The sequence below is a fragment of the Bos indicus genome, chromosome 12 (assembly GCF_029378745.1).
Source record: "Bos indicus isolate NIAB-ARS_2022 breed Sahiwal x Tharparkar chromosome 12, NIAB-ARS_B.indTharparkar_mat_pri_1.0, whole genome shotgun sequence".
NCBI lineage: Eukaryota > Metazoa > Chordata > Mammalia > Artiodactyla > Bovidae > Bos > Bos indicus.
In genome coordinates this window covers 16,420,278-16,435,850 of record NC_091771.1, presented here as the reverse complement: position 1 = coordinate 16,435,850, position 15,573 = coordinate 16,420,278, and the positions used below count along the sequence as shown (strand labels likewise).

General features: G+C 48.6%; 1 protein-coding gene across 3 annotated transcripts in view; it reads right to left on the bottom strand.

Annotated features, from left to right (window-relative positions):
- LRCH1 (leucine rich repeats and calponin homology domain containing 1) overlaps positions 1-15,067 on the bottom strand; it is a 215,279-nt gene extending 200,212 nt beyond the window's left edge. Inside the window, exon 1 of one of the 3 annotated variants that reach the window (XM_070800077.1) lies at positions 14,492-15,067. In XM_070800077.1, coding sequence (XP_070656178.1) covers positions 14,492-14,798 — 307 coding nt within the window. In that variant the 5' untranslated portion in view covers positions 14,799-15,067. The remainder of the gene's footprint in view (positions 1-14,491) is intronic. The other 2 variants (XM_019971725.2, XM_070800076.1) reach the window with 2 other exon arrangements.
- Positions 15,068-15,573: the final 506 nt, after the last annotated feature.

The window sequence follows — 15,573 nt, the reverse complement described above, 5'->3', positions numbered from 1 at the left end:
TATTCATTCATTGCCTCTGCACAATAATCCTAGGATTATGATCCCTCATTGCAAGACAAGGAAACTGAGGCTCAGGGAAGTTAAGCACTAGCTGTGTTCTTGTGAAACCAGGACTGAGAGCCAGCCATGTGCGCCCTTAGCCACTATGCCAATGACAGGCTGATGACACCCAGTTATTTATCGTACTGAAGACAAACTATGACACGTCAACCCTTGGGAATCTAGGAAAGCAAGTGACATCTACTGATCACTCACTTAAGCCAAACCCAAATTCTGCTCTGGGGACTGTATCTCAGCTCCTCGCAACAGCCCTGAAGGTAAAAGAGTATTTTTTTTTAATTAATTAATTTAATTGGGGGCTAATTACTTTACAATATTGTGGTGGTTTCTGCCATACATTGACATGAATCAGCCATGGGTGTACATGTGTCCCCCATCCTGAACCCCCCCCTCTCATCCCCCTCCCCATCCCATCCCCCTGGGTTGGCCCAGTGCACCGGCTTTGAGTGCCCTGTTCCATGCATTGAACTTGGACTGGGGATCTGTTTCACATATGGTAATATACATGTTTCAATGCTGTTCTCTCAAATCATCCCACCCTCACCTTCTCCCACAGAGTCCAAAAGCCTGTTCTTTATATCTGTGTCTCTTTTGCTGCCTCACATATAGGGTCATCGTTACCATCTTTCTAAATTCCATATATATGTATTAATATACTGTATTGGTGTCTGTCTTTCTGACTTACTTCACTCTGCATAATAGACTCCAGTTTCATCCACCTCATTAAAACTGATTCAAATGTATTCTTTTTAATGGCTGAGTAATACTCCATTGTGTATATGTACCACTGCTTTCTCATCCATTCATCTGCTGATGGGCATCTAGGTTGCTTCCATGTCCTATTGTAAACAGTTCTGCGATGAACATTGGGGTACACGTGTCTCTTTCAATTCTGGTTTCCTCGGTGTGTATGCCCAGCAGGGGGACTGCTGGGTCATATGGCAGTTCTATTTCCAGTTTTTTAAGGAATCTCCACACTGTTCTCCATAGTGGCTATACTAGTTTGCATTCCTACCAACAGTGTAAGAGGGTTCCCTTTTCTCCACACCCTCCCCAGCATTTATTGCTTGTAGACTTTTTGATAGCAGCCATTCTAACCGGAGTGAGATGGTACCTCATTGTGGTTTTGATTTGCATTTCTCTGATAATGAGTGATATTGAGCATCTGGAAAAGAGTATTTTCACCATCAACAAATTACAAACCTGGGGACTTGCCTGGTGGTCCAGTGGCTAAGACTCCACACTCCCAGTGCCAGGGGCCTGGGTTCGATTCCTAGTCAGGGAACTAGATCCCACACGCCACAACTAAAGATCCTGTGTGGCACAACTAAGACCCTATGCACCCGAATAAATAAATATTAAAACAAAACAAATTACCCACCTGAAGTTCAGCAAGACTCAGCAATTTGCTTCAAATTCTAAAATTAATAACCTGGGGGAATAATATGTAAAAAATACACCAACTAGGCAGAGCAGCGTTTCCATCCCTGCCTGTCTCCTGCACGGGGCATTTCCCAGACCAACGCGTCTCAGGTCTGGATGCCTCACTGAGCCCCAGAGCTGGCCCCTGACTTATGCCCACGTGAGGTTCCTGGGTTGCTCAGGGATAAGGAATCCATCTACCAGTGCAGGAGACACGTGAGTTGCGGGTTCAATCCCTGAGTCAGGAAGATATCCTGGAGAAGGAAATGACAACCCGCTCCAGTATTCTTGCCTGGGAAATTCCATGGACGGAGGAGCCTGGGGGGCTGCGATTCACGGGGTCGCAAAGAGTGGGACATGGCTGAGTACACACGCACAGCACAGCAGCTGGCTCCCCGCACCGGGTGGAAGGGACACCCAGTCTGCTGGGCCCGCTGACCAAGGGGCCTGGGAGGGAGCTGGGCTTTCTGACATTGGGTCAGAACGGCCTCAGGGAAGAGAGCAATCGCCCAGAGGCAAGAGTTTCACATCCTGATGCAGAATTCCATGTCAGAAGGGAGTCTGCATTTTTCCAAAGGCCCAGCTCTGCCAGGGTTAAAGGGAGGGTTGGCGGGGGAACCAAACCACCACTTACTACTTTATTTCCACAGGAAAATGGATTCCAAGTGCTGAGAAAAGTCTTGCTCTGACAGGCGGACCTCCAGGCCTGAGTCTGGGTGGGACTGCCCCACGCGTCTGTCAGTACTTTGGGATCCAATTTACATGGAGCCCAAGCATGTCCTCCAAACCACATGCTGTAAAATCCTGAACTAACACGTTTAATCTGTAACTGCGCTTCGTTTCCTATCTTTTTCTCCCCAGCTTTGGACCACATGTTATTAAAGGTTTCACAGTATTTTTTTTTTTCTTTTAGAGTCCTTCCTCCTGCATGGTCTGGGTGGGGCTCCTCCTGGATGGTCTGGGTGGGGCTGACCTGAGAAGTCTAAGGAGGGAGGGAGCTTCCTGGCTGGGAGGTGTCCACCACCCTGCTGTGTGACCTTGGGCAAGTGGCTTAAGCTCTCTGAGCCTCAGTGTCCTCAGCCATTAAACGAGGGAGAGATGTGAAGGGGTGATTTCTAGTTATAGAGAAACTCCCTCTTCAGGCTACAGTGGTCAAGAAAGGCATTTCAGAGGCAGGTGGATTTCAACTGGATATAGGAAGTTGGGTGGAACCCAAATGGCAGTTGGGAAGGTAAGGAGATATTGAGCTCCTATTACAGTTAAAACAGAACACTCAGCAAGAATTAAATGAGGAAATGTATATATTACATATATTTAATATATCTGTTTACATATAAAGGACATGGAACAATGCCTGACACAGGAAAGAACTTGATAGTGTTGTTATCATAATTATAAGCATTGTCCTCACAACACGACTCAGTATCCATTGTGCCCATTTTACAGGTAAGACATCAGGTCACAGGAAACTGATACTCCGAGTTTAAGTTATCAGGTCAGAGTGACACAGTTAACAATCGACAATACCAAGATTTGGACCCTGGTCTTTGAGGCTCAAGAGAGCTGATTTTTAACCTCTAAGCTACACAACAGGGAAGACAGTCCCTTAGGCTAAGGACTAAAAGGCTTTTTCTGAAAATGACACTTAAGTTACTGAGAATACAGTACTTTCGGGGCTTCCCAGATGGCTCAGTGGTAAAGAATCCACCTGCAATTCAGGAGCCAGGAAGATCCCCTGGAGAAAGAAATGCCAAGCCACTCCAGTATTCTTGCCTGGAAAGCCCCATGGACAGAGGAGCCTGGTGGGCTGCAGTCCACTGGGTCGCAAAAGAAGCAGACACATCAGCAACAAAACAACAGTCTTCCAAATACGTTACTTGAGTCCTACCCAATTCTGCAAAATCTACAGGGACAACTATATCTCTATTTTTTTTCCTCGTCCACAGTGCTAAGTGCTCAAAACCTGTTTACTCACTTCAACTGTTAACTTCAAGCGACATTTGATACAATAAAACTCCCACCTGTCCCTCTCAGAAGTCATGACAACTCGACCTCTGGATGTAATCTGGCTTATCAAACACTTGGCAAATGTTGAAGAAAGTACTCTTACCTGTTGAGAAAGAATAACTCTAGGGACCCACCAACCACCAAAAACAAGATTCTAAATTTGAGCGAGGTGGTGGGGAGAAGGGAGACCCAGACTTTAGTCAGAGTCACCCATTTTTAAGTGTGTATGTGGCCCCTTCCTTTTACAGGACATCAGGTACTCAGAAACATTTACTGTGGGGAATAAGACAGGCCTGGCCCAGGCCTCCTGGGAGGGCAGGCTTACACAGCACAGTCACTGTATCCAGGCCAGGAGGAGTGTGTGCTGGGCTGAATCGAGTTCCCCTAGATTCGTGCACTGAAGCCCCAGTTCCTCAGAACATGATCTATTTGGAGATCAGGCCTCTCAAGTTGTATAACCACTCACAAGGTTATACGAGTGGGTTATGGGCGGGCACTAATTCAGTGTGACCGGTGTCTTCATAAGAAGAGGAAACACAGACCCACAAGGAAACAGCAGGGACGCTCAAGGACAGAGGAAAGGTCACAGGAGCACAGGGGCAGGCTGGCCACCAACAAGCCCAGGAGAGATGCCTCGGGAGAAACCAGCCCCGCCGACACCTTGACTTTGGACTCTCAGCCTCTAGAACAGTGAGGAAATAAACTTCTGTTAAGACACCCAGTCTGCGGTATTTTGTTACAGCAGCCTGAGCCAACTAGTAGAGTGGGGTGATGGCTGAGAAGCAAAAAGATGCCGTGTGGGGAAAAAAAAAAAAAGGTGAGGACCAAAAAAACGGCATCAGATCAGCAAACCGTGCGTCGTGGCAGATCCAAGATGACGGACTGAAAGTGCAGGGACTAAGAGACGGCTTCGAGTAGGAAAGAGGAGAGGAGCAGTGCACTGATAATAATCTAGCACTTTCTGTCCCTTGTATGGAGGGCACACACGAAACTAAGGGAAAATCCCTGCCGAGCCAGACCTCACGGGCCAGCAAAGGAAGAAAGAGTTTAAGCATGGGGAAAGTACCAGAGATGAAGGCACTAATTCACAAAAAAGCACCATAAGGAAATAATGCCAAAGTGTCTTAAAGCTGCGCCTGATTCTGTGCTCAGATCTACATGGAAGGGCTGCCAGGGAGCCCCCTGTCTTGAGGAGGCTGGGGACTGACCAAATGGGAGCAGGGTTAAGTAGACTCGTCCAGGGCAGAAGGGCTTCCCTGATGGCTCAGGCAGTAAAGTGTCTGCCTCCAATGCGGCAGATCTGGGTTCGATCCCTAGGTTGGGAAGATCCCCTGGAGAAGGAAATGGCAACCCACTCCAGTACTCTTGCCTGGAAAATCCCATGGATGGAGAAGCCTGGTAGACTACAGTTCGTGGGGTCACAAAGAGTCAGACACAACTGAGCAACTTCACTTTCATGCTTTTCCAGGGCAGAAGGTGGGGAGGTGGAGGGGTGAAGCGAGGGAAATGACCTGGAAAAGGGAAATGCGGGCAATGGGAAGAAAGGCCAAGTCAGGCAGTCTGCAAGGGGAGATGCTATCTTTGAACTCATCACAGTTGCCTGCAGAGAGAAAATGCAGTAAATCAGAGCCAGGCTGACGGAACCAGGTAAGATGTACTGATGCTACTTGTAAGGCTGTGCAGCTTCAACATCAAAAAATAGGGAAGAACACTGGAGGATGTAGAGAATGGACATGTGGGCACGGGAGGCAAAGGGCGTGGGGACGCACTGGGAGAGCAGCACTGGCATATACACCAGACAGCAAGTGGGAAGCTGCTGTATTGCAAGGGGGCTCAGCTCAGTGCTCCCTGAGGACCTAGAGGGCTGGGACAGGGGTGGGATGGAGGCTCAAGGGGGAGGGGACATATGACCCACAGACCTGACTTACACTGTAGTACAGCGGAAACCAGCACAACACTGTAAAGCAGTTATACTCCAATAAAATAAATACATAGAATATTTTTTTTTAAAAAAGGAACATTGGAGGAATACCTTGGGTGGCAAAACTCCATGGCCAGAGCTGCAGAGGTCAGCTGTCAAAAGCAAGACCACAGGAGAAGCCAGAGGATTAAGAAAACCAAGATGGGGCTTCCCTCTGCCCCTCTGGGGAGAACAGTCAAGGGGAACCTCAAGGCTCACTGGGCCAGAGAGATACGGACTGTGTTTTGAGTCACAAGCTCTTAGGGCCCCTCCAGCAAAGAGACTGAGGAAGCACAGCAGAAGGAAGAAAGCAAATATCAAAGAAGATTTCCAAAATTATAAAGCCTGACCCCGGAACATCCTGGAAGGGTTCCAGATACCATAAATTAACCTGGCTCAGTATCAATCTCCTATGAACATAGGAACAATAATTTCTCAGCAACCCCAAATTAAAACGTTTCTATGATGCAAACCAAACACTGATTGTCTCCAATTTTTTTTTTTTTTTTTTTGGTCCCAGTATCCCTCCTTTATGACCAATGGAGGACCCAGATAGGAAAAAGTAGGAGCACACCCAGGAATCTGACTTTGAGAAAGGCATCTCACTTCTACTTGCTTGCAGTAAAAGCAAGAGAAGCCAAATTCTCACAGTTCTTCGACTTTCTATCCATGTAAACAATCTCACTCGATTTTTGAATTACTTTGTGGGAACAGATGGTTTCCAAATGTACGACTTCTTACTACAGTATATGGAAGCAATACTACTGAACTCTGAAATTAAGATGAAGAGAACACAGACACGCTTCAGGCCTGCATCTCTATTGGCAGGCCTAAGGCTTACATGGAATCCTGACCATTCTTATTTTTTTTTCTTTCTTTTCTCTCTTGCCTTTTTTCTTTTTTTGGTTAAACAATTCACACCACATACACACAAAAACTTCTCTGAAATATCATAGCAACTGAAAATTCTGCTGCAAAAACCCTTCCACGCCACACACGAAAAATAGTAGCAATAAAACAGAAGCCTCTTGACTTTCTATAAATTATACATCAGCTATGTAAATATAGTTGGGTTTTGGGTCTTACATCCTTAAGCCTTTTACGATAGGGACTTCCCAGGGGGTGCTATTGGTAAAGAATCTGCCAGGGTGGAAGAGACGAGGGTTCAATCCCTAGGTTGGGAAGATCCCCTGGAGAAGGACATGGCAACTCACTCCAGTATTCCTGCCTGGAAAATCCTCCCATGGACAGAGGAGCCTGGCGGGCTACAGTCATGGGGCCACAAAGAGTCAGACATGACTGAGCACACACATAATTTTATATTTGAAATAAACATCACAGTTAACTCCAAATCACCTGAATTCCAACAAGTGACGCCGTCACTGAAAGAGCTCGCAAACGGTAATCGTGGTGGCAGTACCAGACCTAAGCCCAGGCCAGCTTTCCCCAATGCCTTTCTAAGGCAGAAGTCTAATCTTCCAAAAAGCTAAGCCAGATCTGGCAAGTAGCATCACAAACAGAATTCTATGAGGCACAGACAAAAGTTCAAGTCATGTGACCCAACCGACAACCCCATAAGCACCTTAAGCAGAGTTCATAGCATTTCTGCCATTTAAATCGCCAAGTCTCTGGAAAAGCAGACTCAACAAAGCGCCAGGAGGAGATGACTCTGGGAAGATATTAAGAGAAAGTAAATGCTGCCCAGCATAAATATAAAAAGTCTTTATACCTATTATCTCTAGCCAAAGAAATTTATATAGCAAATGAAAAATTTGGTGCCACAGAACTTTCATACAACAAGAAGTTTGTAGCAATAGTAAATGCCTCCACACTACTTATAAACTGTACATAAATAAAGGCATCAGGTATGTAAATATAGTTGGGCTTTCTTTTTTGGCTAAGCAAGTCACACACATATAAATGTATATAGATGTAAGTATATAGATCTGTGTGTGTGTGTGTGTGTGTTAGTTGCTCAGCCATGTCCGACTGTTTGCAACCCCATGAACTGTAACCCGCTAGGCTCCTCTGTCCATGGGATTTCCCAGTCAAGAATACTGGAGTGGGTTGCCATTCCTTTCTCCAGGGGATCTTCTCAACCCAGGGATTGAACCCAAGTCTCCCACACTGCAGAGAGATTCTTTACCGTCTTGAGCACCAGTACATCCAAGTATATAGATATATACCAATTAATACAGGTATATAAATACACCTATAGGTATAGGTAAATAGTTATATCTATATAACTTACAGACATCATAGTTATATCTATGGATATAGGTCAATAGATATACATAGATATGTAAAAGGGGAATAATAGAAAAGTGCATGCAAAAGGAAGCAACTTGTGTTTAAATATTGATAAGTAATGACGAAGTTGACTAACAACTTCTAAGCCTTTGTTCACACCAGCAGAGACCAGCTGTGTTCACACACAGCAAGAGCAAAGGTAATTAACCTCTGCACCAATCAACACTAACATGGATTTCAAATGTTAGTGTTTACATTTTAAATGCTTACCTACCCTTTAAATGCTAAAACCAAAGAACTGCTAAACCACAGCATGAAAATTTTAAGTTGCAACAGAACTCAAAAAAAAAAAAAAATTCTTAGTCAACAATTGAAGTTAAAATTTTTAAATAGTGAGGTTATGCCAAAATTTTGCCTAATAACAGACACTCACCAAAAAAACAAATAAGATGTCACAGTGACTAACAAATTAGCCGGTGGAATACTTTCAATGATGGTCAAACCCTGGGCTGACCTTTATAAACTGGCACAGCTCAAAAATTCCCAGAGGTTTTGTGGCCTATGGTTGCATGCTGTTATTCTGGAAACATGATTATCGTGCTCTTGCCTTTTCAATAAAGAGCGGCCCACGATGCAAGCAACAAGAATGCAGGTGTGTTTGTGGAGACTGTTCCTGCCACACACAGAAACGTGGGAGAGCATGCGTGGCTGTGGTGCAGAGACACCATGCACACGGAGGCCTGGCAGTGCTAACAGCTTTGACTACTAGAAGTCCTCTAAATGGCAACCCACTCCAGTGTTCTGGCCTGGGAAATCCCACGGACAGAGGAGCCAGGCAGCTACAGTCCATTAGGTCACAAAGAGTTGGACACGATTGAGCGACTAAACCACAGTGAAACCTGGCCTTCCCTGGTGGCTCAGCGGTAAAGAATCCGCCTGTCAATGCAGGAGACACGGGGTCAGTCCCTGGTCCTGGAAGATCTCCTGGAGAAGGAAATGTCAACCCACTCCAATATTCTTGCCTGGAGAATCCCATGGACAGAGGAGCCTGGCAGGCTACAGTCCATGGGGTTGCAAAGAGTCAGATAAAACTTAGTGATTAAACAACAACAGTGAAACTGATCAACAACAATAATAAAAGGGAGGAAAAGCTGTGACTCCTTGTTTTTGAAGTATTAATAGTCAGAATATATGTGATGAATATAGCCATTTAAATGAGAGTGACTACAACTATAAATGATCGTTATAGCACAGTGACTAATCAATTCAATAGCAGAAACATAATTTGAAACAAAGCATAACTACAAAAGAACATCATGTTCTACAAAAACAAGTGTGATTTCAAGTTTCATTACATTCATAATGAAAAATCTTTACGGCCAAAATTATGGAATAGTTTTTGAGACCAGATAGATTTCATCAAGTCTTGGGTGCATCCCAGTGACTAAAGGAAGCTAATATCCCAAGGATTCAGTTGAGACAGGATGGGAGTGTGGCAGGGAGACTCAGGCTTCAACAGAGAAGCCACAAATCTCAGAGAAGAGTCTTTGCCTCTGTAGATATTTGAGAGAGGTATCGCAGGCAGACCAGGGCCTTAGTCCCACAGGCTGACATATCCCAGGCCCCAGTAATCCGCGGTGCCCTACAGGGTCCTAAGAGCCCTGTGCCGCGTCACCCCATTGCACGGTGACGGCCTGAACACCCGTCTCACTTGTACGCACAGCAGATCTCAGACTGTCAGGCACACCCCACATTCACACCATCTTTCCAACCACAGAATGTGCGTGCGGACTTCCATCCAAAACCAAGCCAGCCTACAAAACCTGACCCAAACCTCAGGTTAGCAGAGTCTTTCCCAGCCAGTTTAACTAAAATGACCTTTTTTTCTGAATTTTGCAGACAATGTCTATCTGTGCCACCGGCGTCGCACCTTGAGGTCCCCACGGCTTCCCGGTTCCCGTGGCCGCCCCAGCAGCAGCAGCCCCGGCGGCCTGGCCCACCTGCTCCCCTTTGCTGATGTCCAGTGGTTTTATTTCCATCCTTCTGTCTAAGGCAGGATACCAGGGCCTCAAACCCTGTTCCTTCCCACATGTGACAGGGGGAATTAAAGGCTGTGTATCGTGTTTTTCATGTTTTGTTTTGAAATTAAAGGATGCAAAATAAAGGGGGCATCCCTGGTGGCTCAGTGGTTAAAAAAAAAAAAAAAATCCACCTGCCAATGAAGGAGACACAGGTTCGATCCCTGATCTGGGACGATCCCACATGCCTTGGAACAACTAAGCCGGTGGGTCACAACTGTTGAGCCTGCGCTCTAGAGCCCGGGAGCCGAAACAATGGAGCCCGCATGACCTCGCGCCTGTGCTCTGCCACGAGAGAGGCCACGGCCAACGAGAAGCCCCCACACGGCAACTGGAGAGGAGCCCCCAATTGCTGCAACTAGAGAAGAGCCTGCGCAGCAGCCAAGACCCAGCCCAGGCAAAAGTAAATAAACACATAAATAGAAAATTACATATATATATACACGTATATATTTAAAGAAGATGCAGGGATTTTATTTTAAAAAAAGATCACGTGGCATCTCACGTGTGCTCCTGTCGCATCTTACTCTCTGCACCTCCTCCAGCACCAGCACTGGCACTTACAGGACCTCACTGAGTACTTTTCTCATCTGTATTCCTGCCTGGGCAAGCCCTGCATTTCCCATATCGCCTTTCCTGCTTCCAGCCACCCCAAAAAGAGATATCAGCAATAACATACCCCACTCTCTTCTTAATGTGACCAACTTTCAACAACTGTTCTGTACATCGGATCCAAGATTTTCCTTTTCATTTTCCAGGACCTCCAGCAATCAGCCTGAGACAGACTCTTTTCTTACTCCTCTTTTCAAGTCACTTCATTTCAGTCATACAAACACCCTTTGGAACTTCCTTATCCCCAAATGACACTATTTAATAAATCAGCACTAGAACAACAACAACAAGTTTGCTTTCCCAATGAACGTATTTGTGTACTTTTTTCTCAGACCTGACTTTCTGCATCAGTTCGTATTTATTACTACCATTTGTGCTATTTTACAAGCTACTGCAAGTCACCTTTAATACGAGGCAGAGTGTATATTTCTAAACCAAGATAGCGTACATCTCCTATAAGTCTTCCCAGTTCATCCTTCAAAATCTATTTCTTCAATTATCTCCACCCTCACCGACAAGGAGAATGAGAACTCTATCAGAAGAGGTCAAGGGAGTCTCTGTTGGTCTCTGCTGTATCCTTGGTACCTAGAACAGTGCCTGGCACTAAGCAGTGCTTGGTGGGTACTTGCAGAACGAATGTTGGTTGAATGAGTCTCCAGGTACCCTCCTGGATTTTACTCCTCTCCACCCCTTCCCTGTGTGCGTATATGCCAAGTTGCTCCAGTCGTGTGCAACTCTTTGCAACCCTATGGACTGTAGCCCTCCCCAGGCTCCTCTGTCCATGGGATTTCCCAGTCAAGAACACTGGAGTGGGTTGCTGTTTCCTCCTCCAGAGATCGAACTCACGTCTCTTATGTCTCCTAAACTGGCAAGCAGACTCTTTACCACTAGCACCATGGTCAAGAACACACACACTAGAGTGAACTCATCAGGGTTCCATCCCTGGTTTAGCATCTAAGTAGAGCGATGACCTTGAGCATGTATTACTCAACTCTCCCCAGCTGTACAGGAGGATCTGAACGTGCTTTTCACAAGGACCCAGCAGGGTGATGCAGAGCCCAGTCCAAGAGCTCATAGTGGCTCTTCCATTCAGCCAGGGTCACCTGTGCTAACACACAGCCCTTCTTTCCCCAGCTCACCAGCCAGAAGTCTGGATCCTGACGACCAAACTGTTTGCACTCAAATATGAGTAAATTGATTGGCTCAAAGAAAGGGGGAAGGCCTAAGAGTGTTGGGTTTTTTCCTATGAAAGGGATGTATGCACTTGATTAACAGAGCTTAAACATCTATTGAGCAGCCCTGGGCTTCTATATTTCTATGTTTACATCTGGGTTTTCAACTCCTGGCCAGATAAGCTACATTACCCAAGAGGGCAGTTCTGCTTAGGGTGGCTGCCAGAAGAGTTACTTTTACAAGGCATAAACCAAATGGCCTGAATTATACAACTGAATGGGGAGATAAAGCTTTCTCTGTCACTCCCTGTCTTACAAAATTTATGAAAAAGTCCACTTTACATCTCGGGTCTTCAAGGATCTTTGTGTGTCCTTCTGATTTTAAGAGATGTTCTGTAAACTAAATATGAACCCCAGAGAATCCACTGTCTCTATTGTATATGTTACTATTCAGACACTCCACTCTTCTAAAACTCTTACATGCAGGAAATGTCAGCACTGTGCACACTGGAGGTAGTTTTAACTCTTGCTTTATTTCGAGTTTTGCTCTTCCAAATAAGGAACAGTGCTCTGAGTAAACAGAGCAAAGGGCAGAACACAACTGGTTTACACCCAGCTTTGACCTGAGGCAAAAATGTTTTTGCAAAAGCAACTCTTTAACACATTTGGGTAATGAAATTTCATGTAAACGAGCTGTCTACATTGAATACTCTTTACTTCAAGAGTTGTCCTAACTTCCTACAAACTCCAGTGTCATTCCTCCTCCCATAATTAACATTGCCTTTATCCATAGGGAGTTAACCCTGACGGCTCAGATGGTAAAGACTGTCTGCAGTGCAGGAGACCCAGGTTCGATCCCTGGGAAAGGGAATGGCTATCCACTCCAGTATTCTTGCCTGGAGAGCTCCATGGACAGAGGAGCCTGGTGGGCCCAGTCCATGGGGTGTCAAAGAGTCAGACACGACTGAGGAACTAACATTTTCAGTTCACTGTCACTAAGGTTAAGCCTCCAAGATTTAACTAGTTAGAATTTTCTGCACATAGAACATGTGCAAGTGAGGTTTCGAATTAAAATCTTGCAGAACTCACAAGCACAGCTCACCACAAACAAGCAAAGAAAGGACAACGGAAATCGTGTTTTAAACACCACCATGCTTCACACAGTTAGGTCTGAACTGAAAGAGGTGGTCTCTGCTTTTAAAAGCACCGGTCTTCTCCAAGAAACACCAGTAGGGCAAACACATCAAGTTCACCCAACTTTGAAATAAACCTCAGAAGTAGAGGAACACTATTCATTGCCTCCTTCTGAACTTACAGACACAGATTATTATTGGTCCTGCAAGCTCCATGTTCATATCCAATGAAATGAATATCCTGCCAGCTACATTTTCAGCAGTCATATCCAATCCTGCCATAGCTCACCTTACAATCTGCCGCAAAAGGGAAGTCCAACTTAACAACGGACTTTTTTCCTAAGTTAATGATTCAGGCAATTCTTGGAATAACTTCCACTTGAGAAACTGCATCTAAGTGGTCCAATCAAGAACCTCCCCAGCTGTTGACAACTCAACTCTGGAAATTCCCTCCTTTTTGCCCATTCCTGACTATCCCTAGATCCAAATTGCAAAGTTTAATGACCCCAAAGAGTGCTTTCTGCCTCTAGTGAACTCAGAAGTCTTGTCTGAATATTCATTAGGACTCTTAATAAACGTGCATTGAATTAAAGAGGGGAGCGCTGGAATCTAGCTCCAAAAGGCCACTGTCTGTCCCCTCTCCCCACCCCCACCCTCCCGCAGCGGAGGAAACAGATCTGGAGCTGACAGTCAAGCCATCCAGGATCCCAGGGGTCTGACACTCGGCCTGTGACGCAACGACAGCCAGGAGGTCTGGTTGGTGGTTCCCAAATGGGGTACCCACTGCTCTGGGAAATGCTGGGAGGCAAGATACAAACCCTCCTCCAAAGAACTGAAACCCGACGGCGGGGAACCCAGGCAGTTCTACCTGGATCCCAAGGCCCGAATCGCATTCCACCAGCCTCCTTCCTGTTTATAGATCCTGCTCCAGTAACTCCCACTACCAAAGGGAAAGCCGACCTCTCAGAAATATGTCAACACACGACATAACTTGAAAACGCTGTATGCTCATTGGCGCGAGTTACAACTTGTCGGGCTCACGGGTGGAAACCAGCGCACTTTAATTACTTTTTTTTTTTTAAATATACCCTGCCGTCTCTTCCAGGGCCCCCGCAAAGATCGGATTACTGAGTACAAGGTAGCTTCAGTGGCAGGACCAAACCGCGTGGGCGGTGAGCTGGAGGCAAAGAACCAGCGAGCGGACAGCCCGGCGAAGCGGCTGCGATTTGGTTTCGCGACCAGAGCCGCCGCTCCCTCACACAGACGCAGGAAGAGGAAGCCGCGGGCACAAGTCGCCCGATCGCTCGGTGGTGTCGCCGAGGGGGGCCCGGCGGAACTGCGCCGGTGCCCTCGGGTCGGCGGAGGGCGCGCCACCTTTGTCTAGAGGCTTCCCAACCCGGACGGGCGGCGCCTCGGCGCAAAGAGGGCTTTGCCCGGGTTGGAGGCGCAGACGCGGCGCCCGGGTCCCCAGCCCCTGCGCCGGGCCCAGGAAGCGGCCGCAGCCGCCCGAAACCTCCCACTTCCACTGCGCGCACGCGGCGCGCCCGTAAGTCCCAGTCCAGCGGCCACTTCCCAGGCGCAGCAGCGGCGGGGGGGACCCACGCGCCCGCGGGCTCGGCGGCCCGGAGCAGCCCGGCTCTCCTCGGGCCGGACCGCCCACGCGGGTCCCTGCCTCGGAACAGCACGGGCCGCTGGACCCCCAGGTCAGGCCAGATCTCAGACTGGCCACCGCGTCGGGGAAGGCACGACAGCCCGCCAAACACCCACACCCACCGCCCGCCCTCGGCCCTCTCTCACCTGCCTGCACCGTGTCCGAGAGGTCATGAGCGGGGGCCGCGGTCCTGGGAAATTCCTTCAGTTTCCTGGCACTGAGGTTCAAGCCCCCGGAGTTGGCCGCTTCCTCCAGCGCGCGCTCCAGCCCCCGGTTCAAGGGCAGGTTGAAGCCCCCGCCGCCGCCGCCGCCGCCGCCGCCTCCCGCGGCCCCGCCGCTGGCTCCGGTTCCTCCGTGGTGGTGGTGGTGGTGGTGGGGATGATGATGGGGGTGCAGCGTAGCCACCGACAGGGCAGGCACGAAAGGTTGGGGTTCGCTTCCCGGCGTCGCCATCTTCTCCCGGGCCCCCCCGCCCCGCCGCGCCGCTCCTGCGGGGGGAGGTCACACCTTTCCCCCCCGGAACGGGAGACGACAGCCCGGGGCCGAGTCCCCGCGGCGCTCCGCCGAGAGATGCCGGAGGAGGGGCGGAGGGTGTGGCAGGCGCGCGGAACCGGGAGCCGAGAGGCGGAGGCGGCCGTGGCAGCGCGGTCTCGAAGGTTTCCTGTCCCCGGGAAGCTAAGGACTGCGGCGGCGGCGGCGGCGGCGGCGGCGGGCAGCGCGCATGTGTCTCCTCCCGCCCCTGCGCCCTCCTCCCGGCGGCTCTCCCCTCCTCCGCCGCCCGCTCTCTGCTCCGCCTTCCCGCGGAGCCGTCAGTCCAGCCCCGAGCCTGCCTCCGCCGCCCCGGGCGCGGGCCCCGGCTGCTGCCGCGCGCCGGCGCCGGGCTGCCCCGGTACTCGCTTGGGGCTGGACGCGGGGAGATCACGGGGTAGGCGAGAGGCTATCTCAATTCTGCGAATTATTCGGATTCTTTGACCTCCAGTCCCCTCCCAACCCCCAGAGGCAGTGTTTCACGGTAGGATCAGGCTAACAGACGACCCCCGCCCCTAGCGTTTGGGCACCTCCAGTGGGCCAGACGCTGGTCTCCGTTGTCGGCGTTCGTGATCTCAGGAATCTAGGGGACCCCGTGAGCGGAAAAATTGTTTCCCTCAGCCCACAGAGGAAGTGAAGAAACCCGTCTGAGGTCACCCAGGCAGTCAGAGGCGGAGCTGGGTTTGAAAGGAGAGCCTTC